Source organism: Meleagris gallopavo, chromosome 22, assembly GCF_905368555.1.
Source record: "Meleagris gallopavo chromosome 22, MGAL_WU_HG_1.1, whole genome shotgun sequence".
NCBI classification, from domain to species: Eukaryota; Metazoa; Chordata; class Aves; order Galliformes; family Phasianidae; genus Meleagris; species Meleagris gallopavo.
In genome coordinates, this window is record NC_139425.1 from 8,074,050 (window position 1) to 8,100,767 (window position 26,718).

At 49.7% G+C, this 26,718-nt stretch overlaps 1 protein-coding gene across 1 annotated transcript in view; it reads right to left on the bottom strand.

Annotated features, from left to right (window-relative positions):
• Positions 1-22,844, bottom strand: part of LAMA5 (laminin subunit alpha 5) — a 79,706-nt gene extending 56,862 nt beyond the window's left edge. Inside the window, 2 exon segments of the mRNA XM_010722429.3 lie at positions 17,031-17,183; positions 22,449-22,844. Coding sequence (XP_010720731.2) covers positions 17,031-17,183; positions 22,449-22,736 — 441 coding nt within the window. The 5' untranslated portion in view covers positions 22,737-22,844.
• Between the last annotated feature and the right edge of the window lie 3,874 nt (positions 22,845-26,718).

Here is a 26,718-nt window from a genome sequence, read left to right on the forward strand (position 1 = left end):
TAAAAACGTTTCCCCACGAGCTAAAGAGAACAACCTCCTCCCTCTGTCCAAGGAGACCATTTCCTGGAGAAGATCGTTTCTAAGGATAGCATCCATCCATGACAGAGTGGTGGTGGCTCTGAATGGGGCTGGAGCCCTCCAAGGGACTGTGCTGCCCCACTGAGCGCTGCAGTGGGAGAACAAGCCCACAGCTCCTCTCCTCTGCTGGCTTGAAAATAATAATAATAAAAAGAAATAAAACTGGATAAGATACATAATAAAATAAGCCCCAAGCTCCCTGTCCCAGCTCTCCCCACATCAGCCCAGGCTCGTGAGTCACAGCCACAATCAGAGCCCAGGCTCCCACATGGGATTTTTGCCCAAGCCTCCATCCGCCCAGGAAGAGCACAGTTATGACACCAGAGGCTCCATTTGAGACAAACGTAATCTCCTCCGATAAGGCTTGTCTGTGGTGAAAGGAAATCGGCTGCTTTGTTTCAAGCTGGACCTCCGCTGTCAGGACCTTTGTGCGTGCGCTCGCATCTCCTCCGCAGAGCCCTTGGAAAGGAGGCAGCTGTCCTCATGGAAGCAAACTCAGGAGCCCCATCCCTCAAAGCCTGATGTTAATGAAGAACAACCACCAATTAGCGATCACCTCCTTGGGGGTTTCTGAAGCCTGTCTGAGAGCAAAGCGTTCAAGTCTCTAACAAAACAGCTTTGGGGTCACTGGGGCTATTCAAGCCTTGTGTTGTTTTCAGTGCTTCAAATGATGTAGAGAGATCTGGAAGGCTTCACAGATTTAATCCAATTCCCACAGAGTTCAAGACTCAATTGCTCACCAACTCATTCTATCCTCAAGGGTTTTTTCTTAACGTTTGGCTTATGCCTTCCTGCTTTTATTGCTACTTCAGCTTTTAAAAATATTCTTACTAAGTATTATTTTAAAGGGAAACATATGCTACGGTCCTTGCGGACAAAACAGATATTTTAAAGTATTTCCCATATTGGGAATGAAGATCCTGGACATCTGAGAAGTCCCCTCACAGCCATTAGCTTTGGGCTACGCTAAGGAAAAATGGGAGACAAGAAGGACAGAGATGTCTTAAAAGAGAGCTGGTAGAGACCTCAGCTCAGGGGCCACTTTCCCACCCTGTTGGGCTATTTCATCCCTTCCTGACTGAAAAATATTCCAGTGGCATTTTCCAGCTCTGCCCTTTTGTTTCAGTGACCTCATCTCCCAGTTGGGACTTATTCTGACTCACATTCCTTTGAATTTCAGTTAGTTTGGATCAAAACTTTCAGTATTTTTTCCTCTTATGTCAAAGTATCATCCACAGCAACACATCAGGTGTTGTCCAGTTCTGCTTTGAGGGCTCATTCACATCCCAATTACAACATCACTTTCAGCTGAGCCAACTTATGCCCTGATGACTTTTCTGCATCTGGTGCTCTCAGACACTGCTGTCACAGTCCCTGGACAGCAACTGGCACCTTGACCATAGAGGGAAACAATGCACTGAACTCTGGGGACTCAACAACCTATGATTAGGAGAACAACTTGTATGACATCATGGGACCCTGCTATTAGTGGGCAAAGCCAAAGCTGGCAGAGGAGGCAGTACTCCAACAAAGCTGGAATTTACCCCTCCTCCTCCTCATCCAAAATAGCCTTGCTACATGGAGCTCGCTGCAGGGTCAGACGAGGAGAGCAGTGCCATGGGCTGGCTGTGCCATGCAGGCAGCAACATGAAGCATATCCCAAAAGCAGCAATGCTCAGAGGTTAAAGCAAAGGAAATCCTACCAAGGATTACCTGTTAGTTCTGCCTTGGGTATTTATTTTTTTTATTAATGCAAAGAACCAGACACTTGCTTATCAAACCTATAGCCAAAGACAGCATGCAGGCTCAAGGACAACTGATGCACTGCGACAAGAGCTCAGCAACTCCCAGCTCTGTTCATTGCTCTGTGTCTGCTCCCAACCCGCTGCTCACCGCTGAGCGGAAAACAAACGCTGCTAACTCACTTGTCTGCAGCACATTATGTTTTGAATTATTTACTGCCACCCCAATCGGAAGAAAAAAGCATTTCTCTCTTGGACATAACGAGGAACACATTTCCAGTACTTAACAGCTGGAAGCTGGAGAGGTAGCCAAAGAAAATCCCTATTTTTTTATTTTTTTTTTTTCCTTTAAAGTAAGCATCTGGAAAACTTGTTTGCTGGGGAAGAGAAACCCTCCTAGATTGACCCAGGGAAAGTGTCAATTAAACCTGGGCACAATTCAGAGGCAGGATCACATCATCAGCACGATACCAACTGCATGTTTTCTGACTGCCCCCAGCAGCTCAGCTGCAGTAGGGTGAAAAGAGACTGCTTGCATTTAATGAAATCCAGCAACTCCCCCAGGCAGACATTTTCAGCACTATTTCTTTCAGCCTCTGAAGTATCAGAGAACTCTTTAATTCCTACCCCGCATCTCACCAACTGCCCAAACATCTCAACCACATCCCAAACATGTTGTCCCCCTATTGCTCTCTTAAGTGCACCCCAAGGCCTGGAGCTGATCATTTCCAAACCACAACGCCTTGAAGCTGCTGCCAGGCCGCCCAAACGGGGCTCTGCTGGAGGCAGCTCTGCCCGGAGGCTGCAGCAGGTCCTGCTCCTTGTTCTCCCAGAGCAGCTCTGCTCCCAGATGCAATGCCTGCTTTTCCCAGAAGTGTGAGCAGCTGACCAGGGCAGAACCATTCTGCTTCTGCCTGGGAAAATGTTCCTCTTCTAAATTTCATGACAGGTTTGAATTCTTTCAGAGGGAGGACTAACGCGGGGTTGTTTTTTTTTTTTAAATTATGTGCTGTGTTATTTTAACTAATAACAGGAAATCGGTGGCTCGCTATGTGGTGGGATAGCAGCAGTCCCTCTGGGGCAGGCTGCTGACCGTCCCCAGCACAGCCGCATGCTGTGCTTTCAGCAGCCCCTAGGCACTCCTCTAAGGGCCCAGCCCTAAAGGAAAGAAGGAGGGCACAATCAGGGCAAAGCCTTCCCCTGTGTCACATCCTACAACTCCCCAATCTCCTGTAGCTGTGAGGCAACTCGAGTTTAAAGCCTTTGTTCAGACCTCCTATCTACCCAGGACACCAAAGGCGCTTCCAAAATGAACTGTGCCATCTCCCCTGCCTTGGGGATGGGTGAAAAGCCTCCCTTCCCTTACTGGATCCCCACCTGCAACTTACCAGCCACTTGGAGAAAAGCAAATGGAAGGCTTTTTCTTTTTCTTTTTTTTTTTTTTTTTTTTGGAAACAGAATTCACTCATGCTGTTTTCCAGCATTCAGTTATCAATCTCGGCAGGCAATCAGGCTGTGCCAGAACAAACAGGACATCAAATAAACAATGCATTAAGATGAAGCACGCTGTGGATGCGTGCAGTCACTCCGCTCCTGCAGCACAGCCACCTGCAGTCACTTCACCTCGCTCCATGCGGAGCTTTGCTTTCCTCCACCCACCCCAGGGCTGCCCTGCAGGTACCTTCACTGCAGACAGTACCTGCTGACAAGTCCAGTACAAATGCAACAGCTTTGCTTAGCTGAGGTCCGATGCTTTCAATGCATCTCCAGCTATCCTGCTCAGAAATGCATCAGCATAGAAAGGGGCCAACTAGAAGGAACATTACTCTTGCTAGTGCTTCTGCTCAGAACAGTACCCGGCACCAAAGGAAGAGGCACAACCCAACCTCCCCCCAGCTCCCAATACTCAGAGCAGCGGTGTGCTTGGGGACCTGCTTATGACCCAGATTGAGATCCTGGCAGTTCCTATTCACTGTGCCATGCCGGCCGTGTGCCCAGCAGTGCACCTGTTCCCCTCTCCCTTTCAGCAACCTGACCCCAGGGCAGCTATGCTGTGAATGTGCCCACGTCCTGTCCCAGCCCCAGGGACGCCGAGCCACATGGGATGGGAACGCTGAGCTACACCAGGTTTCACTGCTGACGTGAGATGCAGACATTGGGATGTAGGTAAAATAAACCCCAAAGCTGGTATCACAGGCAGCATCCCAGCAGCAATCTCACATTTCTTCCTTCCTGGTGATGTAAGTGGAAGGAGATCTGTCCCGCCAGAACAGAAACCCAAGTCTCTAATTCCACTCTCTGCCTGGAGAATAGCATCACTGGAGTAGGGGATTTACCACACTCTCAACACAAGAAAATTGGCAATTCAAGCAGCACTTGTGGGCCCAGCATAAACGCAGGTTACACAATCAGCATGCCTCCAGTAGCCAGCCACATAGCCTCCCTGCCCCAGTTCTGCTGTCTGGATGGGAATGGGCAGCACCCAGATGCAGTGGGGATGGGAATACCCAGCACTGCTACAGAAAGCAACCACATCCACACCGCTCCTCTGAGCCACACAGCTGGAGCAAAGGAGCCAGGCTGTTATTTTGGAAGCGGCAGTAGCACTGTTGTAACATGTCATGCTTCTATGAGATTAACAAGAAGCTTTTAATGACCTGGTGTGAATATCCAAAAACATTTCTCCAGCAGCTGCAGACAGCAGCCATTTAACTTCCATTCTCTGCTGAATGCTTGCAGTTCTCCTAAAAGCAGGGAATGTAATTTAGCATTCACTGCATGTAACAGCAATATCAGCACTGTGGGGACAATAAGTGGCTATGAGGACGAGTGGCAGCACGCAGCAGGATGCACGCTGCCCCAAGAGGGTTTGGCTCACAGGCATTACATAGCTGTATTGACAGGCCAAGGGGCTGCGCTGCAAAGTTCTGCTCCCAGGGGGAGATTGGTAAATATTTTCCAGGATAAACACTTGTAAACAACATATTTCAGCTTATCCCAGACACGAGTCCTGATCTCCTGCTTTCAAGGAGTCATCATCTTCAAAGGAGGGAGGCAAACCATCCATGCAAGCAGGGTAGCTACAAGCTATCTATGCTGTTTGGCACCCATCTCCAAAGCCATGCAGTGGGCAGTGGTACCCAATGGTGTGGCTGCCAGGTGCAGCCCCTGCACTGCGCCCAGCACTGCTCCCAGGGAGCACCGCCTGGCAGCCTCCAGAAATCAGATCTGCCCATGGAAATGCGATCGCTGCAAGCCTCTGCTGCTGAGGGATGGGGTGACATTCTGCTAAGATCAGAGCAAAGCAGGCTGGCATCTGACTCCGAGCCTGACAGTTCATGAAATCAATATACGGGCCATGGTGGAGATTTCACCTCCTCTGCTCTTTGAAGAGCTCGCTCCCTTCCCCCTCAGCTGCCCATGAAAGCAGACACTGGGTGGTCTCTTCCAAGGCTGTAAATTGGCTTGTTGAAAGGCTCAGCAAAAGAAAGGTCAGATGCCTTATAAACTGAGCAAAACCAACACTGCTAGACAACTATGTGCATGTTATTCAAAGGACATACACATCCACGCTGCTGCCTGCATCACAGCAGGTGTTATATTGCATCCAAAAACAACCACAAGTTGTTGCACAGTGCTCCCCCACAACATTGTGCAAAGATGCACCGTGCCCTAGACCTTCCATTCTGGCTATAAAATAAGGCAAAGGTGTAGTGAGCTGTGGAGCTGCTGCCTATCACCGTGGATGATGACGTTTCTCTACAGCAAATACGCCCTCTTGGGAAGCAAAGCTCAGCCTCTGTGCTCCCTCACTCCAGCAGTCAGGAAACACAGCCTTGCAAGGAGCAGCAATAAAATCCAATGTTTTTCCCACCCCTGCAGGTTCCACCAGAGGGCAACGCCATATGCACACCCATAGGTACAGAGATCCAGAGCAGGGGGCTGCCAGGTAACCACTGCAAAGCTTCTGCTGAACGCCTACAGTAGGAAAGGGAAAGAAAACAAAAGCAACAACCACAACACTTCTAATCAGAAACCACGACTTCATGAGAGCAGGTGCACGCACCTTACAGACAGTGCTTGGAGCCACCAACTGAATGGCCAGCAGAGCCCCATCCCATCAAAAGACCACAAGTGCAGATGCTTACCAGGTCCCAGTCTGCCTGTGAATAACAAAGTGCCTTTTCCAAACTTCACAGCATCCTTATTCTGATTGTTGGCCGGAAGGACATGGCAGCAGGAACAAAGCCATACAGTCACTTGACAGCAGCCTTCAAGCCAATTTTCAGCTCAATTCACATCAGCTTTGTGCTGCAGGGACCTGCTCCAAACCCTACTTCCTCAAATCCTAAAACCAAGAATTGCCTTGGAGAACTTCAGCTGCCCAGCAGGCCAGAAAAACCCACAAGCCCTATGGGTGCTCTACCACACTCAGCCTTGCCTTTCCTGGTAAGCCATGTAGCATCACTGCAGTGCAAACACATTTACAGCTTGCTCAGCCCCTCCTGCTTCCCTGCTCCCACTGCCCAGCCCTGGGAAGGAACAGAGATAAGGGAGTGCTAGAGAAACCACAAGGGCTTAAGAAAGCTATGATTTAGTAGAGATAAAAGGTCTGGGTGTGTAAGCACACACTGCTGAAGGAAAGACCACCAGCAAATGAAGGCTGCAAATGGGCCCGTGAGCAGCACATATCCAGGGTGGGAACATCACACAACTACATCCTGCGCCTGGCAGGTTAAAAGCAAGCCTTTAAGCAATGGCACTGCTATTCTCATGGTACCCCAGACTGATGGCACGCATCCAGCCAGCACATTCCATAGAAAGGTGCTGTGCAGATGCTTGTGATGTCCTGGCAGCCCTGTCTGTGCCATGCTTCAAATGGCTGGACAGAGCCTGCTGTACATGGGCCCATCACAACTGGGTCACAGAGCCCAGACCAGCTCCAGCCTCCTACCCAGCACACCCAAACCAAGCACACCAGCTGCCAGCCCAGTGACAACGTAAAGCAGAGGCAACACTTTGGTGCAGCCCTTACCCTAAGTACACAATTCTCCAGGTTCCTTAATGAGACATACTCATTTTTCACACTGTTAAGGGAAAAGCAAACAGTTTAAATGTTTCAGTCCCTACCTTAGGCTCTCAAGCACATTTGCTGCCTATCTTATCAGCACAGCTTTAGCAGCCTTTCTAAGTTGTTTCAAGACTTTGGCCTTCAGAAACCTGGAAGGGGGGAGGGTGGAAAAAAAATTCCTCTATTAACACTTGCCAAAGCACAGCACATTTTCAAGAGGACATTCCCACCATCCAAAGCAAACATGTTCTTGACTGTATCTTCTATATGCTGTTTAAGTTACCGTAAGTAATACCAATGCAGATTCATTGCTCAAGACAGTGTTAGTGTTCTTATGAGCACAAGCAAAATGGAGAAGCCAGACAAAAGAATACTTATCTCTGGGATCTGCTCATGATTCTAGCCTGCCCCAATAGCCAGACACCTGTTTCACCATGTGAGAGCTCTCACACTCCCTGTACAGCCCATTGCTGCACACTCAGAGCCCTGGACATCAGCACTTGGGCCACACCAAGGAGTCAGAACTCAGCCCTTGCAGTTTATTACTTTTCTTGGCATCACCATTGCAGGTCTGAATTTGTTACAAAAGGGGCTTTCTGCACTCACAGCAGGGCTTGGATGCCCCCCAGCTGCAGTGTGGCAAATGGTTCAGGAGTAACCATCTTCCTAACCACACAGCTGAAAACTCTGGTCTGCCACAAGCTCAGCAATAAATAAATAAAAAAAGCCCGATTTAACCTTGGCAAGGCACAACTTGTGTAGCTATGACACAGCAATTTCACATCAAATAGGATTTCAGACCCAACCTGTCTGCAGCCCACCCAGGTTTTCTCTTTCCTTGCATTTATGGGATTAAATAAATAAATAAATAAATAAATAAAAAATTCCAGTGCCACACTTTTTACTTCCAGAGCTGCAGGAAATCCACTCCAAGTCGCATGCCAGCTCCAGCTCTGCACATTTCCTTGGGCTGTCCTTTCAGCAACTGGGAGAACAAAGCAGCCTTGGCAACTGGCCACGCTATAAGCAAATATTTCCCCCACTCTCTTGAATGAAGTGGATATCCTGTCACAAACCTGTGCACTTGGGAAGGGTAAGGAGGGGAAGGAAAGAGAAAATGATGGATAAGCTAAAAATTGGCACCAAGTGAGAAGTCTCAGCATACCACCAAAGACACTGAAAGGATTCCGTTTTAAATGGCCAAATGCCGAAGGTTCACACAAACTTCAGAAGAGTTCCAACTTGCTGGCAGCTAAGAGCGGTATACCTAAATCTTTCCTCTGCTGGACTTGGAGGAGGATGTGGATGCTCCAGCTCTGACATCTGACTTCTGCCTCTTTCTGACCCCAGCCCTGTGAGGGCACAAATGCAATTTCCTTTCTGCCCATTTCCAGGGCCAGGCGGTGGCTTTGGAAGGTCCTTTTCAGTGCCACCAGCACAGCAGCTCTAGGTCCTGCAAAGACAGAAACCCTGGCTCCAAGGGTCCCTCCGAGCACACACAGCCTTGCCAATACAAACCACACTGCCTCAGCAGTTCTTTCACCCTCCCTCCAGAATAGGAATCCTGGCAGGAATTACACCCCAGAGCTCTGGCTCCCAGGTTGGGCCATGGGGGATTTGCTAATAAAGTCTCAGAGAAACTGACTCCTTGCACCATGGATTAGCTCTGTGCACCAAGCCTAGACTAAATCAAGCTTCCAGACATTTCAGCAGTATCAGTGGCTGTATTTTTTTGTAAATCCTCTGCACGGATCCTGCAAGCCCCAGCAACACTGTGTTTAAAGCTTCAATTGTTAGCAGATTTCAACAATGTCAAACCTAACACGTGCAAGCAAGCTTATTCTTTTAAAAATCTGCATTAGAGCCATGCACTATGTTAGCATTTGTCAGCAAGTTTCCTCACCGTGACACTGCCATTCAGAGTCAGGTTAGCTGACCCAACAGCAGCACATACCAGGGCCACAGCAGGATTAACATTCCCAGTGCCACTAACACCAGCAGAGATCTGCAGCTACAGCATTTGCACGGTGGTTCTTGCTGCTGTTTGGACATACAACCTCATCAGAATGTGGATTTTGTGCTCACACGTGCCCCAAGAACCTCCTTGTTCTGCAGCATCATTTACTGAAACTTGAAGTAAGCTAATGTCAGGGCAGAAAGCTGTTAAATAAAGAACAAAAAAAAAAAACCTATCCTGGAGTTCAGCCACAATCTTCATGCCCACTGTGTCTGGGTGGATGCAGACTTTGCAACAGACTGAAAAAGGATTAAGCAGCAGCTTTAGCAAACAGGCAGGACAACAACAGCAAAGCCTCAATGAAGACAGCGGTACAGGTTTGTTTGCAGTTGCAAACCATAAACACAGACGTACAACTATGTTCAAATACCAGAAAGCCATTCTTTTTCCTTCCTATCAGGGCTTGGCATCATATGCATTTAACTGGATCCAAGAGATGCCTGCAGCATCATGCGAACTGTTTTTTTGTCACAAGGCACGCTTCAATCCACAATGATGAAAACTCAGAGGAACCCATAAATAGAGCTCAGCTGAGCATTTGCGTGTGTGAGAGCTCAGCAGTGCTCTTTATCCAAGCAGGAAAAGAAAGAAATGAGAGAAAGCAGCTAAAAACATGTGTGAAAAATGTGGCAGCTCCCAGGGTTTGGCTGTTTGCTACTCACTGCACGGGTCAGGCAAACAATTGCTAAAAAGAGTCAGCATGCCAAGTAAAAGATGCAAAATTTATCCTCGTGCAGAGGACATCAAGTAGAGCTGAGTTCTACATAAAAGCTCTGCCAGTAAATCTGCTCCATCAGATATTGTTCTCAGCATACACAGGCACAATGTAAAAGTCATCAATGTATGCAACTCTTCCAGGATAAAAGCACTTTATTCTGACAAACTATTCTAACTGTACACCATTCAACACAGACAAATGCATCTCTGCAACCAGAGCTTGGCTAATTTAACCCAGCTGGCACAGCCACAGTTTCTTGAGGTAGGCACAGCTGGAACAAGAGGCACGATGCTTCCTGCCACATCCAGGAGCCACTCACCTTTCCCACAACCATGTTCCCCCCAAGCCAAACATCTCCTCCACTCTCTGCTATTCAATGGGGGGAAGGACAGGACAATTAAATTACCATCCTCACATCTCTGAGGTCTCCAAGAGGACAGAGAAGAGAAGGGGATGCAGAGTCCCTAAATGACACTGACAGCCCCTCACTGCTTTCCCAGTCTATGGATGGCTGTCTTTCAGGCTTGGTGGAGCAAGACCAGAGCTCTCAGAGGAAGCTTCCTTGCTTCCTGTGCCACACAACAGAAGCTGGCATCATGCAGACCCACCTTCCATTACCAGTGACCTCATATTAACAAAAGCCTTTTTATAGTCACAATCCCTTCCATGGAGCTCAAAACAAAGTAATTCCTGCTGGCCTTGTGTAAGTCTCTGGTGATCTCATCCAAGGAAGCTCCAAGCCACCAAACTGCCCTTGCCTTGTGCAGTCACCCGTGTGCCAGGTCCTGTCCTCCTCTCTGGATCTCCCCATATCACACATATCCCTCTTCCTACCTCTTCTCTCTATCCATTCCCTCAGCATTCCTCAAGAAGCACATACTCAATTACCAGGTCTCTGTGATTAGACCACAGTTCCCTGATGAGCTACTGCTTGTTCTCGGGCCACTCAGAAGCCTTCAGAAAGACTCTCCTGTCCCATCAACCAGGCACTGCCTCTCACCTTGTGCCTTCCTGCTGGTCTCTCTTGTCATCCATCAACAATGCACTATTTATTGCACTGCTTGGCACCACACAGGGGAAGGGAGGTCTGGAATTTGAGGAGTACTGAATCCAGAAAACAGGAAACAAAGAATCAAGGCTGGGCATAGCCTGGAGGCCCGTGTTTATGACTGTAATAAAAGGATGAGGCAGAGATGAAAGCAGGGCTGAGCCAGGCATGGTGGAGCATGGAAAGAGAGGTGTGGGGTGAGGTAAACAAAATAGCTTTGGAAGAGCAGGAGTTGGCTGGGCAGATGCATACTTAGTGACTTCCACACTAGCCCAGTGGGGTCTGAGAGAGATCAGGACTGTGATGGAGCTATGGAGGGCAGGAACAGCTCCTAGAAAGCAGCAACTGCTCTCTTGAGAGACTTCTCATTGTGGTCTGGATCAAGTGGTATTAAGTGTGTGATGCCACAGGATGAGTGCATCTCCCAGCCCAAGTCTGGGCTGCATCCATAGGCCTCAGCCACAGCACAGACCCAAGAGCATGTTCAGCAAATAGCTTTGTGCCCATCAGTCTGGAGCTCTGCAGGCTCCAGGTTGGTGACAGGCTGCCACAGAGTGGCAGAGATAGATGCATTGTTCCTGTTTTTGGAGATAAGACAAGCAAAATTACAGAAAACACAAAGCCACATGCTCGGACATCATTGCACTCCATGTCAAAGCAGTGCTTCCACTGTGTACCCTGACCTTTACAAATCAGCTCCGTCTGAAGCAGAAAAATACAGTAATCAGAGGCTGACCTAGATGGCTCTGGTTGGTTTTAACTTGCCGGGTGCAATCACAAACAGGGCAGACAATGCCAACCCCAGAGCACACTCACACCCGACCCAAGGCACACGCTTGTTTACCAGGCCAGCCAAGCAGGCACTTTCCAGGAGAACAGCAAGAAATTACAAGGCTTGCCTTCCAGCTATTCATTACAAAGCAAAGCCTCCCATATGCCAGCTCACAGCTTGACTGACCTCTCCCCAGCTCGCCTGGAGGCTTTCTCCTAATCTTTGAGGAATCCAAGGAGCTGGGCAGGAACAGGCAGCCCAGCCAGGAGGGGAGCATGAGCCACCTTGCTTCTCATCACAAAGAAATTAAAAATAAGCAACAATACCTAGGGAGAAATTACACTGGAAGTCTTGCACAAGTTTCTTTTCCTTAGAAACAGTGATTATCTTTTCATCAGTTGCTACCTGGAGCCGTTCTAAGGGGGTAGGCTGAGGCTGGATTTTAACACGTGAGTTCCCCATAGCCGGTTCAGGTCTGGGCAGAGCCTCAGGAAGATTAAGCAGTAGAAGTACAAGGGTCGTTTGTGCAAGATGTAAAAAGGACAGGCAGAAATAGCCTCCTTGTAGAGCACAAAAGGTGCCACAATGCTGAGTGATGTGCTCAGAGCCTCCTGCCCCACCAGCAGCCCTGTTCTCAGTGCCAGCAGCATGGCAGATGTGCCAGGCACAGCAGTTTTTGGGGAAGTCAAATTGTCCAAGTGAAATACCAACTACTCAGACGTGGAGAAGTGATTTTAAGCAGTACTGCTTCGTGACTGAAGTAAACGTAACACAGAATTCTATCTCATACCACCCATGATTTACCTCAAAGTGATATTCTGCACATCTGTTCCCCTACAGCAACAGCAGTAACAAAGAAGAAAGAAGAAAAAAAAAAATAACTGATCTCAGTCTTGGCTGCTCTGGATCCTGGAAATGGGAACTTGGCATCTGACTTGGCAAGGGTGATGGATGGAGCAAGAATGGGTTGCTCTTGCTCCTGGAGCACAGACCCCTGCTTGGCTAACAGCCAGGCACTCCCTGCTCACCTGAGTGGCTCTCACACAGCCACTGGAGCCAGGAATCCTGTGGGAGCTGGCAGAAAGCACAGGAAGGGCTGAGAAAAGGCAAAAATCTCCCTTACTTGGGGAGGGGGGGGGGGAAGGGAAGCTGCTGGGTCTGGGTCAGGGGAACTGGAACTTTGGAAAAACAGCCTTCACAAGCAAGTATTTCAAACAATAAAGGAGGAAATACAGTGGGAGAAGAACAACGCAGGCGGGCTCAGCGCCAGCCCCAGCGCTGCTCTCACACTCACACCTTCCCAGCTTTCCCCAGGGAAGCAGCACCAACACGTGCCTTGCTTCCACTTGATGCTCATGTGGAAACAACAGCGCTCAGCAGGCTCCTAAGTCAAAGCTCTTCCAGGTGGGGAGCTGCAGTTTTGAAGCCCATAAGCGAACAGATAATTCGGTCTCCTTTTGGAGATCAGGCAACTGCAAAGGACTCTACACAGGAGAAGAGACTGTTGCTTCAGCTGTTGAAAGCAAGGATTTCTGCTCAGCCTGCTTAACATGCTTTATTTTTAATACTGCTTTTGCTCCAAGACACGAAGAACTATTTGGAGAAAAAAAGCCTTTGTTTGAGATTTCACGCCCGAGCCACTTACTTAAGGTGCAAAACCCCACCATAAATGCTGCTAAGCCCTCCTACCCCTTTCCCACAGCAGTGCCCCAACAATGAACTAGGAGTCCTTACAGTTAACTGTTGTTGGTTTTTTTTGTTGTTGTTGTTGTTTTTTAAGTGAGAACTACATACAAAAATCCTCAAATATTGCCCCATTTTTGCAACACTGTTGAGAAATACATGCCAGGCAGATACAGCAGTGCATGGTCTTGGGACAAGAGGAAGCTGTACATTTGCTGGAGGTGTGTGCAGACAACAAGGATGCAGAAGACATCCCCACTAAGGGGAAGGAAAGAGAGAGATTCATTTTAAGTTTGTCTGCGTCTAGCAAGAAAGAACAGGATACCATGGAGGGCAACATGCATCAGTGATATCACCCAGCTGCAATAAGAAATCTCACAGCAACTGAAACAAGGGTGCAAATGGAAGAAGGTGAGAGAACAGAGGTTTTTAAGCTGGAAAACCTTCTCCGATGGTCATCAGCCCATCCCACCCCAGGCTTAGGGAATGCTCCATGCTATAATAACCATGAGCTCTCTCCTGAGATTTAACAAGTTTATTCATCAAGAAGTTCTGAATTAACTAAGCCAAGTAATAAACAGATTCATCTCTGTGCTGAGGGCTTTTGCTGAGGACAGATAGCAGAGCTCAGCCTTTTCCTCCAGCTGCCATCCCAGAGGCAGCCTGGAGTAGCCTCCCTTTATTTTCATCCGAATGGAACAGCAACAGGAAGACAGAAACTAAAGAGAAGATTTTATAGTGCTGTGACACGCCAGGTGCTGTGCACTCATTCAGCAGTGTTCCTCCAGCATTAGGCCAATTGACATTTTCACTCAGTCCAGAACTTAATATTCATTAAGAACATAATATTCATGAGACACTGGGCCATTTCCTTCCTTGATTTCAGATGCTCCTTTCTGGCGAGCAGGGCTCTGCCAGAAGCTTACCCCTGACATCGAGGCTTTCAGACATAAATCTCATTCCTGACTACAACAAGCGTTAAATAGCTTGAGGCGTGTAAATCAAAACTCCCTGCAAAGCTTCAGTCTGAGGCTCTGCTGTTCCCCAGTGTCACCAGGCTCTGGGGGTGGGGGATGCAATCCCATCACCGTCTCACGGCAGTAATTAACCTCCAGCAAGCACTGGCACGAAACTCCTGCTCTCGCACGACCGCAAGCATTCCTCTCCCCGGAGTTTAGTATAAAGCACCAGCTATCCATAAACATCTCAGGGAAGGGCTGGCCTGGGTTCACCTTCACGCAAGGAAGATGTCAGCCCTGGCAGGACGCCAGCCATTCATGGCTCTGCGAGCTCCTGATTTCTGTCAGCTCTGACTCAAGCGACCTACTTGGGGGGAAGAAAAAAAAATTTCCATCACACCCTTTCCTCCCCTCCACCCACTGCAGGATCACAGGGGACCATCTCTACAGTGACCGTGAGTCATGGTCTCTTGTCCCTCTGTGAGCACAGCGGTACCACAACGTACAATGGTGTTCTCCCTGAGCATGGCATCCTCCAATTGTTCCAGCCTGTGAAACCAGAACCGTGCTCCACCATGGTGCTGCAGTGCTGAATTTGGCTGCATACAAACCCATGCAGTCACCCGACCATTCATCCTAACCATCTTAAAGCATTTTAAGCATGAGCTCACGATTAAAAGCAAGAAAATTAAACAAGTATTCCCTATTGAAGCTTCTACCCCCAGTAGCTCCTAAAACCCATTTCACTTTGCTCCTTGGAGCAGTTTGTGTTATTTCTGATTCCCAGAGCCAGGCCTGATGTAGGAACCACCACTGACTTCTCTTTCAGCTTTTCACCCTACAAAGATAAATGGCCCCTCCCCACAACAGCACACAGACACAGCAGTAGCAGAGGCAAATCAGACCCCGAATCGCTCAGCAGACAGCCTCCCCTTGTTGTGGCAGGAGCTCTGATCTGATTTTAACATCCCCGTGAGGAGAACAAACTCCTAGCCAGCAAAAGCAGAGCCCAATAGGCTGCTTAATTAACAGCCCCTCTCCTACTTGCCACAGCCTTGCCAAATGCTGCAGAAACTCGATTCCAACTGGTAATTAAGCACTTACGGCACAGGAGGGACAAAGAGCAGGGAGGGGGCTGACACCATCGTCTCCCACCATGCTCCATTGAAGCTCTATGCTATGGGCGCTCTGGGCATTAGCAATTCCCCAAAGGGACAAAAAAGTTTCCACAGCCGTCAGTTCCTTAAATCAAATCTTAATTGGTCCAAGAGCTCCCCAGAGGGTTATATGAAGCAAGGGGAGGACTTGTTTGCCAGCAAAAAAAAAAAAAAAAAAAAGCCCTGCACTCAGACATGCCTGTGAGGGTGTTACCTGCACTGTTTCACAGGTATCTGAGGAATTTATAAACCTGGCTGCCAGGCAGTCTGCTCCAGCTCTCGCCCTGCAGACCTTGCTGGGTCCCAGGAATTCCTCTTTTCCTCTCTTTTCATCAGTCTCAACCTCAAGAAGAGGAAATTAGTGATTTAATAGTATTTCGTTTCTGTTGCCTGACCCACCAAAACAAAGGAGGGAAAAAGCAAAGAACTGATTCTCCTCAGGAGTACAAACAGGCTATTACAGCAATTACGTGCAACATGGGCATACATTAAGAGAAAGCCACTGAACACAGATCCTTTAGGTTCATACTCCTGCTGCAACAAGTGCTCATTTTGCAAAGGCAGAAGGGTCACTGAGTGAGCTGTAGCCCCAGAGGAACTCCCCCCGAGATGCAAGCTGTGCTACCAGCCTCCTAGGAGTAATCATGCAATTCCATCCCAGGGTCCCTCAGCACCCCCTGCCTGCTGGAAGCCACCTGAGATGCTGCCAAAGCCACCTACATTGGCTAGGAGGGTTGGCATGCTGTGTGCTGCCCGGGAAAGCCGTGCCCACCCAGCTCTTGTGTGACACACACTGCCCCAGGCACCAGGGGACATTTGGTGGTGCCATGTATAGCTCAGCTCCAGACAGCTGCAGAGCTGGAGTCAGACCTCTGACAGAGAACGATGACAAATGAGCTTTCGCTCCATTCAAGTTGGTGAAAGCTGCCTCCAAGGTCAGTGCAAAGCTTCAGTGCCTGACAAGACTTGAAATTACCACAATCAGTGCAAGTTCCTATATTAAGGGGCACTCAGTCCCTAGCAATCACAGCAGCCACATTACCTATCCCAGAGCTGAACCATCCCAAACAGCACAACTCTTAGGTCTATTTAATACAGAATGTCCCAAGTTGGAAAGGATCATTGAGTTCAACTCCTGATTTTAGGGTGCTCCTGTGAGAGCCAGATTTGAACCAAGGTTGTCATTCAAAGCACAGGTCTGTATATGACACAGCCTGTTCCTCCCCTCTTCCCAACTGCTGTCTCCCTCCAAACAGGACAGCCCCCCCAGAGATGCTTGGGGAAGAGAAAGGGGTGTCCCTTGCACCCACGTCCCCTGTGGAGTAATGCCACATAGCAGCAAGCAGCCCTCATCTCTCAGCCCTTCACACCCCTGGTCTGTGACACCTCCAGTCCCTGCAGCATCAGATGCTGATATCTTTCTTAAGCCAAGAAAGGTCTGAGACAATAACCCATTTCCAAAGGAATGCTTCTGTGACTGAATGGGAGCAGCAAAGAAGAGCTGTGGGCTGGCAGCCATCACCATTACAATGTTAATTCCGTCTGACTTGCCAGAATTAGAGACCAAGCATCCACTGTCATTCTTTGTCTTTTAGGGAAAGATTTTCAGCGTGGACTTACTGTTTTCAAATAACTTTACAGTTTTAACAAAGCCTCCTGCCCTGGATTAGATAAGGTTTCATCTCACCCTTCCAGCCATCCACTAACAAACCTGAGAAGAACGGGAAGACAGATCCTTGCCAGCAAAGCACAACCTACAACATGACTGAGAAGGACTTGGGTTACCTGTCCAAGGTCCAGAGTGACGTTGACCTGGTTGAACTCCAGCCCACGGGAGAGTGGGGGACTCTGCCACCAGCGCTCCGTCCCATCGATGGCGTTCGTTATGGGATGTGCCTTGTTGCTGTTTGCTGAGGAGCAGATGTCACAGTACTGGCCCTGAGGGAAAGCACAAAAAATAAAACAACAAACATTTAACCGTGGCCAGGAAAGCATGGCACAAAGCAGGCAGGTACCAGAACAGTTCAGAATACAGTGTGAATCTATATATAAACTTCTGGTATGCACCAATTTAGAGCAGGGACTGAAAAATGAACATAAGAAAGCTCTGAAAACCCACAATAACTCAATGTAAAGTTCTGACTGCCCTAATAAGCACCCTTTCAGTATTTCACATAAGCACTGTGCATTGCCATTCTGAGCACCAGTGCCACAGGGGCTGCTCTGCTTAACTGCCACTCACAGCCTTGGCAATACCCAGAGATCCAAACCCACACCATTCAGTCATTGCTATGAACCCAGGCTGCCAGTTCTTCTGCCCAGCTCCCTGCAATCTGCTGCCTGTCAACCTATTCATTTCACAAGTATAGTCTTTCAGCTCCATTTTCAACCTTAATAGTGTGGCAGCCAAGACCCTCACGCTGGTGATGCTGCAATGCAAGGCCAGGAAGGGACAGCCCATGCTGTCACCCAGCCAGGGACCCGACTGCCATTGCACTCACAGAGCCTCTTGTCTTGCTTTGGCAGTGTGGTGGCTGTCAGCCCCCTGGACACACTGCCAGAAAAAACAGCTCCACAACCTGAGCAACCCCTGCTGAGCTGCGTCAAACAAAGCCCTGAGCTGCTCAGGGCAGGTCTTTCTTTCCCCTTGAACAGGCAGCTGAATCTGACTCACTCTTAAGGAACCCTGCAAGAAGCCCTGTACATCACAGAGTTACTTGGTTCATGGAGCATCACTTCTGTCGCTTGATTTGCTGCCACGGACAGCCCGGAAGGGAACTGTTGCAGGCAGCCTTCCTTTAAAAGGTGCAGCTATTCCCAGGCATGCAAACTGCCTCTCCCAGCTGCTGCCTTCTTTAATATTACACCCAGTGCACGTTCTCAAGGCAGGCAGGCTTCTTCCTGCCTGCTCCATTCGCACCCCTGTGAGAGCAGAGGCAAGGCAGAGCCATGGGGCTGTGATTCCTCCAGCTGCCCCAACCTCTGCAGGAACTGCCCTGCAAAAGAAATGGAGAATTCCCCACATTCTTCCCCACAGCCACGCTATTTGCGGGCAATTATGCAATGCAAATTGTGTCAAATAAACATGCCTTTTAATTAATTCCTCTGGAAACATGAAAATAGCAAATGGAGAAGTGCCAGGGCAAAGAATGGGGCGGATGGAAGCACCCAGGTGGCCACAATACACAGAGGGGAGCTCTGCTGCAGGACGCAGGGAAGGAGGAGGGAATGCAGACCAGATAAAACTGACCCACTGTGAAGCACAAACCTTAAGGGGAACCGGTGCAACAGGTTGTGTGGAAATTTCTACTGCACAGCAAGGTGGGGGGAGAAGCAAGGCAAGGTTACAAAATGAGGATTAATAACAAAAAATAAAGCGTTTTCATACTTTAAATTCTTGCCACAGACGTGAAAGCCATTTTGAACCCAAAGTTCACATGGACAGGTGACAGCCAATTCAATTTAGTAGAGAGGGGACTAAAAACTAGGATCAGCTGTTATGGATTTGTAATGCTGATGTTATCCCTCCCCATGCCGGGCAGCCTGCAGGGTTAGCTGCCCGTGGGTAACGTGTCAGCAGCTGAGCCAGGTTTGCTGATAAAAGCATCACTGGCCCCTCTGCTGCACCACTTGCTCATTAGTTATTTTGTTGGAACCAGACCTAATCCTCATGTGAATCATTCCTAGCTATTTGTACTTTAAAGCAGCTCACGCTCCTGCACAGCATGCCAGGTCTCTACGGGGAGATGAGAGTGTCTGACATCAGCAGAGGATTTTAATTAAAAAGCAATTGTGAGCTGCAGACTTAGGGGAGACAGCAGGCTCATGGAGCAGTAGGGGCACGGACATCACCAAGGTACGTGAGGGAAAGAGCTCCAGCAATGCCAGGAGGCTGCAAGGCAGCTCAGAGGGCATAAACATTCTGCTATCAAAGCAAACTGTAACTGGAGGGAGATAAGGAGGAACATCTGAATAAAGGGCAGCTTCCAGAGCCCTGCAAAGCCTGATCCCATTCCGCTCACATCAATAGGAGCTATTTCCCTTACACACAAAGGCTGCCTGGTGCTCTGCAAGCATGCTTGCCCCCAGGAGAGCTTTGTGCTGGGGTACAGCCTTGCCCCAGCCTCATCCCAAAACCACGGGGATGTGATCACAGGGCTGCTGGGGCAGGAAATGGGAAGCAGAAGGTGCTATTCCAATAAAAGTGTATGTTCACAAGCTGCTCCCAGGGCTATCCTTACAGCTAAGCAACACAGCTCACACAGCCGAGCAGGTGCTGTCTCATCTGCTGTCTCTTTCATGGGCAATCACCTAGCTGCAGTTAGACCAAAAAGCTCCAGTCCCTTCGCACACAAGCGCAGAAGAGACCCTCAGAGGCTCCACAGCAGCTCCACAGCAGCCTCCTGCCCTCCAACCTGCGGAGACCCCCAGCTGAACCATCTCCCTCTGCTGTGCATGGAATGCAGAAAGATGGGGCCAGACAGCCACTGCCCATGGGTGAGCACAGCATGGCCAGGAGCACTGCCACCAGGAGCCACCCAAGTACTGAGCAGGTTGGTACTGAGGAGATCCAGACCTCAGCTGTTGTAACACCTGGATAGGACCTTCGTAAGCACTGTGTTGCTCAGACAGGTGCAGCTCTGTTGTATGACTTAAGAAGCAAAGGAGTGCTTCTTAAGCACTTCCACAAAGGGTTTGAGGGAAGATAAGTTGCAAAGGAAGGTAGAAGTACTGATTTAAATGAGGAAGGTTTTTAAGTTTTAAGGTATGTAATTGCCTCAATTAATGCTAATAACTGCCCTTATTATTGTATTAATCTGAAACCAAGCCACCATCCATAATCCTGATTTGCTGGAAGCAGCAGAACCGTCTCTGCCCTGGAACAAACAGCTTACAGGCACCCTCAGCAAAGCTCCATGCGGATAACAAACCTATAATATCTCCCCTTTGTCTCATCTTCAATAGATGAGTCAAAGGCACTCTGCATTAAGGTGGGACTGCCCATGCTGATCCGTGAGTGAGATGAGGGGAGCAAAGCTCCATGCAGTTCCTCTCAGCACACCTCAGCAGTGTTCTACATCACATCCTCACAGCTTGAAAAGCCTCCTGCAGCTAGAGCTGCTGTCTTCTGCCAAAGAGCCCTGAATAAAGCAAAGGAAACTCCTTGAAAAGGTTCAGAGCCTTCCCACAAGTTGTGCCAAAAACACTGCAAGTGCCTCTAGGGCAGCATTACTTTAGAAAGTTTAATGATTATCGACATTTTTAGAATATTAGGCATTCAAGTCAATGAAACTCTTTCCTGGAAGTCTACTGCAGTGTCAAGTGACAACAAGCAGAACACAGGATGGACTGAACTGATGGTTGCATTAATGCTACACTGGGTCCTCACTCAAGCAAATGCCCCTTCTCCACAGTAACAGGCAGACCCTCGGGGTGTCCCCAGGAGGCATTCTTCTTGATGGAGAGTCCATTTTCATCACAACCACACCATGCCCAGACAGCAGAGCAGGCAGGTGGGTAAGGGAGGGGATCGGTGGGACAAGCAAGCGCCAAGGACATGCACACAGAGTTCATTACTGTCACCTCAGCCTGCCTAAATAGAACACTTCCCTCCCACACCCCCATTGCTTTGGTCACCAAGGAGTGCTGAGCTCCCTAAGGGGGTTGAATGAGGAGCTCTGACCTCTGCTTCAGCTGCCTGCTTCCTTCCCTCCCAGCTAGGTCTGCATGCAGTCACAGAAAACTGCCACAAAGGGATTTTTCTAAAGCACTCAGCCCAAGCAGAGCTCCAGCCTGGGGAGCAGCATTGGATCAAAGGGACTCGTGCAGAGCTGCACTGGGGTCAGAAGAGGTGGGTGGAACAGATCTGTGGCCAAGGAGCCCCACTAAGTGGCAGAAGGCAGGAAGATGTGACCCCCAGGGTACAAGGGATGGGCTATGCTCAGGATGAGCTGCAGCCCCTGGGTGGAGCAACCCATGTGCTGTATCCCAGCATCAGCATCCATCCCCAATACCGCACTGGGCAGCCAAGGTGGCTGCAGCACAGGTGGACAGCAGCAAAGCAATAAATGCAGGCTCACATCTACCAGCTTTATTTTACCCTCCTAGTTTTGCTTGGCACATTAATCACTTTTTTTTTTTCTTCTTCCAACTGCACATAGAAGCAGTTATTCTTTACTTTTCCTTACTGCCTTCCAGTATGAAAACTCACATGCATGATGCATAGGCACAACTATTTCAATTAGGTCCCTATTGTCTCCCAACAGGGCTCAAGCTGCACTATTTTACAGTGCAGCAGAATGAAACAGATCACTTTAAAAAGCAGCAAGGCTCAGAGGAGACTATGCCAGCGTTTGCCTTCCAGTAACAACTTCAACAATTTCTATAACAAAGGGGACAAAATCCCACGTTGTAAACACAACAGCCGGAAGATTCCTAGCAGAGCACTGACTCAGGAGAATGCAGCCAGAATGAGAAAAATGCTTCAAAAGCTCATCCCACAACAAAGGCAGCCCTAACAAAAGGGCCAAGAAAGGCTCTGCTTAAGGAGCCGGCAGATCTCCTTTGCTCTTCATCACCATCACATTGTGCTGCTGCACTGCAACAGGTGCCGAGCAGCGGGAGCCTCACAGCAACGCGCAGCAGGGCTGATGGTTGGGCTGCAGGCTGCACGTGGGAACTCAGCAGCTCTTCCAAGGGGAGAGGCAGCAGCAGGTCTGGAGTCCCTGCTCGTGGTCTACATCTGGTTTACAGTTCTACTTTCTTTAGAAGAGGACCAGAGCTGTACAGCACTTTTTGCTCTCCCCGTTCCTGGCTGCGAGCTCCCTCTGCTCTGCTTGAAATGGGATTCCTGAAATCGGTCACCTGATAAAATGTTCCTCCACCTTCTGCTCATCGCAATCCCACACCGACCCTAAGGAACAGAACTCGGACCAACGAGGCCAACCGCCCCCACGCGCGCCCCAGCGATTGTCGTGCAGGCAGAGGGGCCGGGGAGCCGCGCCCGGCATCGCACCGACGCGAACTCCGAGTCCTTTATAAATAACGCCATGGGAACTCGGCGAGCCTCGCTTCACGTGCACAGCCCGGCAGCGGGGAGCACGTGGACGGCGCGGGGGGCACGGAGCACAGAACCGACCCGGAGAGGATACCTAGGGGACCCCGCCCTCAGCCCCCCCTACCATCCCCGGCCTCGGCCCCTACCTGGATGGTCTGGTTGGGGTCTCCCCCCGCCAACGGCCCCCCCACCAGCTTGCAGTACAGATCCTCCACGGCACGGCGGCTGCCGGCCGCCCCCGCCGTTTCCTCGCCGCAGGTGGCGGAGGCGGAGATGCGGGTGCCTTCGGCCAGGTTGAAGTAAGGCGGGTGGAGGCTGTGCCCGTTCACGTCGCCGGGGAAGGAGGCGGGCGGGCGAGCGGCGGCGGGCAGCCCAGCTCCGAGTCCCAACAGCAGCACCAGGAGCCGCAGCCCCCGCTCCGCAGCCCTCGCCATCTTCCCCGAGCCGCCCTCGCAGCGGGGGGGGAAGGTGGGGGGGAAGGCAGCGGCGTCTCTCCCCGCTCCCGTCCCGCACTGCGCTCCGCGTCGCCGCGCCGCGCTACTTCAGCTCCAGCGGCGGGGAGGGGCCGCCCGCCCCGCACCGCCTCCGGGGGCCCCGGTCCCGTCCGTCCTCTCCCTTCTCCAAACCCGAAGCCGGCCTCGCCCTGCGAACCGCCCCGAGATGTGGGGAGGAGAGGCTAAATGGGGTGAAGGGATTTTTTTTTTTCCCCTACTTTTTTTTTTTTTCTTTTACTCCTACGAAAAGAAAGGAAAAAAAAAAAAAAGGGACAGGATCTTCGCGGAAACAATGTGTCTATTGTAGCCGCGGGGCTGCGCTGCCCTCCTCCTGCTCGCCGGTGTTGTAGTGCATTGATAAACTGCATTAACCAATGGATTGGTTTATCTCTGGGAAAAGCTCTATTACTAATTAACAGAACGTTAGAAGGCCCCCAAGTCCCATTCACTCTCCTCAAGGTTTGCTGTTTGTTTAATGTGGACAGTGAAAAGTCGCCCTTCTTTGCCCCAAAGGCAGGCAGGCCCCTTGGGGACTGGCTCTGCCATCTTAGCTAAGGGGAAAGGAGCACCGCTGACCCACCCTTCCCCATCCTCTGCTCCCGATATCCCTTGTGTCCCCATGGCTCATAGGGAACGCTGCCAGCACCTCCTGTACTGCCGGGGAAGGCAGCTCATGGATGAACATGCAGTGATATAATGTCAGATTGCAGGAACCCAAATGCCAGCAGCAGTGCAGGAGATGCAGGGCTGCAGCCCTCATCCAGCTGTGCCACCATGGCACGTGGTGGCCCCGGTGTCATACCGGTGTACACAGCATGGTGTGAGGCACTGAGTACAGCTGCCAAAGCCATTGGGGCAGGAAGGCTCCCCACCGGCATCCAGGCTCCTTTAACCCCTTCTTGCTGTCTGTCTCTTGGGAGATTTTTCCCATTTATCCACTTTATGCAAGGTCTTAATATGCAGCAGATGAATACACAATTAAAAGGCTAAACAGAAGCCTTGAAAATAAATTCTTTTAGAAAGTATGGGCCGGTCTCTGCCCTTTAAAGTGCATGTTACAATGGACAGCTTGCTCTGGGGAGAGTGGAACAGCCGCCTCAGCGCAGTAATCGTTAACCAGCATGGTTATGAACAGGAAACCAGCACTTCGGTGAGCTGGAGTTAAACTTCCTTCAGCTTTATCAAACACCATATTAATTAGCTGCTTATACCCCGTGGCATCTGTGAAAACACCAGAAGAGTTAACCAGGAAAGCAGGGCACAGATTAGGGAAATCATTTTCTCCCACCCCCACGAGAGAGTTTCAAAGCAAAACACTGGGACCGCTCTAATATCCGTAATCCCTCTAGTGGTAACGCTGTGGCACGTAATTAATCACCCTTCCAAAATGCAATTAAGGAAAGTGAACCATCCATCCAGAGTGAGATCACTGCGAGCACGTGGGCTTTGTGGCACGGATTCAGCCACAGGAGCAGAATCAAAGGCCGCCCCACAGCCCTGGGCACCGCGCAGCCGCTGGGAGCAGAGGGCTGAGAGCACATTGGGGCTGCAGGGATGGCATCGGTGCTCCTGCGCTGGGCTCCACAGAGCTGCTGCCCGCAGTCACACACTCAGACTGGAGATGCTGAAGCAGAAAAGACTTTTCCGTTCCAGTCCAGCCCACTACCATCAAATGTGGTAAGAACGGGAACAATTCAGCTTCTGGTGATGCTGCTCAGATACTGAGCATACTGTTGCAGTTGCTGCAGCATCCAAGCTTTATTGAAGTTGTCGTTTTTGCCTCCCTACAGTTTGCAGGACCACGAGGTGCTTAGCAGAAGCCCCCATTGGAAACACAGCAGGCTCTTTCTCCTGAATCTTACCTCAATTAGGGAACCCAACAATTAAACCTGAGCAAAGATTCAGCAAATTACAACCAAAACATTTCCCATACCCGCATGCCCTCTTAACCTGTGGCAGAAATGCAGAGAAGCATGCCACAAAGTGGAAGCCTGCTGAGTAATTCAGCAGTAATACCAAGAAATTACCTGGCTTTATATTGCTTATTACATAGAGAAATGAAATAAGATGCTCTTTGCTCTGAGAAAAACAATGTATGTCCAATGGAAGAGGAGCTGTGCCTTACTTGTGGTGTTTCCCAGCAAGGTACCTCTGCATTCAGAGCTGTCAGTGTCTGAGCCTAGAGAAACAGCAGAGCATATGGTTTCTGTACCACGCATTATGTGGGGTCAGGGACTCGTTATCTTAAGGAAGATTTAATTACTTTTCTGCTGCTCTGCTGCAAGCAGTGTGAAGGAATGTGTTTCCTCTGTGCTGACCTAAGATCATTGCCCTGAGATCACCATTTCCATGTACGCTTCCTGACATGGGCAGGACACGAGAGCAGCTCCTGGGTGCTCAGAATTGATCCCACCTGAGCTGGAACGGAACAACACAAGTTGCAGGAACAAGCAGCAGCCTTCATCTCCAGCTTTATAATTGTACACGCTTTGCAGGCTGTACCTGAGAGAACTGCAAAATAATACAAAGCAAAACAAAACCACAAGCAGATTTTAGGTCTCCCGTCTCCTAAACAGGAGTGTGTGTGCTTGCACGGACCCCATGCACACACAGACAGCTCTGCAAACAGCACGGAGACTCAGAGTACATCTCCCTGTTTGTGCTTCACACTGACAGCTCAATCACAGCAGTGAACCCTCCTGCATATGTGGACAGGGCACTGTTTGCATCTGCAGTGAGAAACGACTGAAGAGTTCTCTGGAAAGCACGAGAGGTTTGCCCAGGGTCTGTTTCACTTGCTCAGCTTTGTTCCTTGGAGTGCACAAAGAGGAGGGTTGGTCACAGCACTACAGCCATCACCTTCAGTGGTCAGCAGTCAGATTCAAGCACAGCTCTGCTTTCAGTTTTTGCAGTATTTTAAAAGATATAAAGTTAAAAATGGTTCAGACCAAAGCAGATGGGGTGCAGCAGCATGGAGCAGCTCCAGGAAAGGAAACTAAAGGAACTAAACTACATCAGGCATAATGCAAAAACCCAGCTATCAGCTCCAAGTAAGCATTAGCAAGAATAGGATTAGGTGACATCTGGGATTGTTATTTTTTTCCCTTTGTAGAATCACTTTTATGTATCTTGTCTGTACTTCCTTCACAGTGTCACACCTATTCAGATTTGGAATAGTCTGCTCTGGCCCACGGCTGCTGGTTTTGCTGTGCCCAGGCAGCACTTTTTAGATACCAACAGCACATCTGCCTCCTGTCTGCAGGGACACTTCCACAAGAGATCACACATCCCATGGCCCAGCAGGACGTGTTACTCTACACCAGAGAATTCAACCCACGTTCAGGTCAGCCTGCACCTTCCCTGCCATCAGATGGTTTCAAACCCTCCAAAGCCAGAACAGGTGTTCCATTCATGCTGCCTGTCTAGCTGGCAGAGACCCAAACACTTTTTCTTTAACAACTTGAGCTCCGTGTTGCTCCGGAGAGCACTGAACACACGCATGTGCTGTCCCCATGCTCGTTACCGTCAGCAACATGTTTTTCTTTGCATGGATCAAACGAGAACACAGCTGCTTTTATATTAATGGCCATCATCAGAACGGCCAGGGTTGGAAGGGACCTCAAGGATCATGAATCTCCAACCCCCCTGTCACTTGCAGGGCCACCAGCCTCCCCATTTAATACCAGACCAGGCTGCCCAGGGCCCCAGATATGACCCCAGGGCCACATCATGCTCAGATGTACACCATAGCTCTCCTTGCAGCCCAAGGGCTGCGGAGGACCCCGTGGTGTCAGCAGCCAACAGCTCAGCCAGCAGCATGAGCAGATCCTTGCAGGAGGACATGGAGCTGTGTCACATAGCAGCCACGAAGGAGCGGGGGATGAGTAAATGCTCTCAGGATGGAAATGAGGGCAGTGCTGAT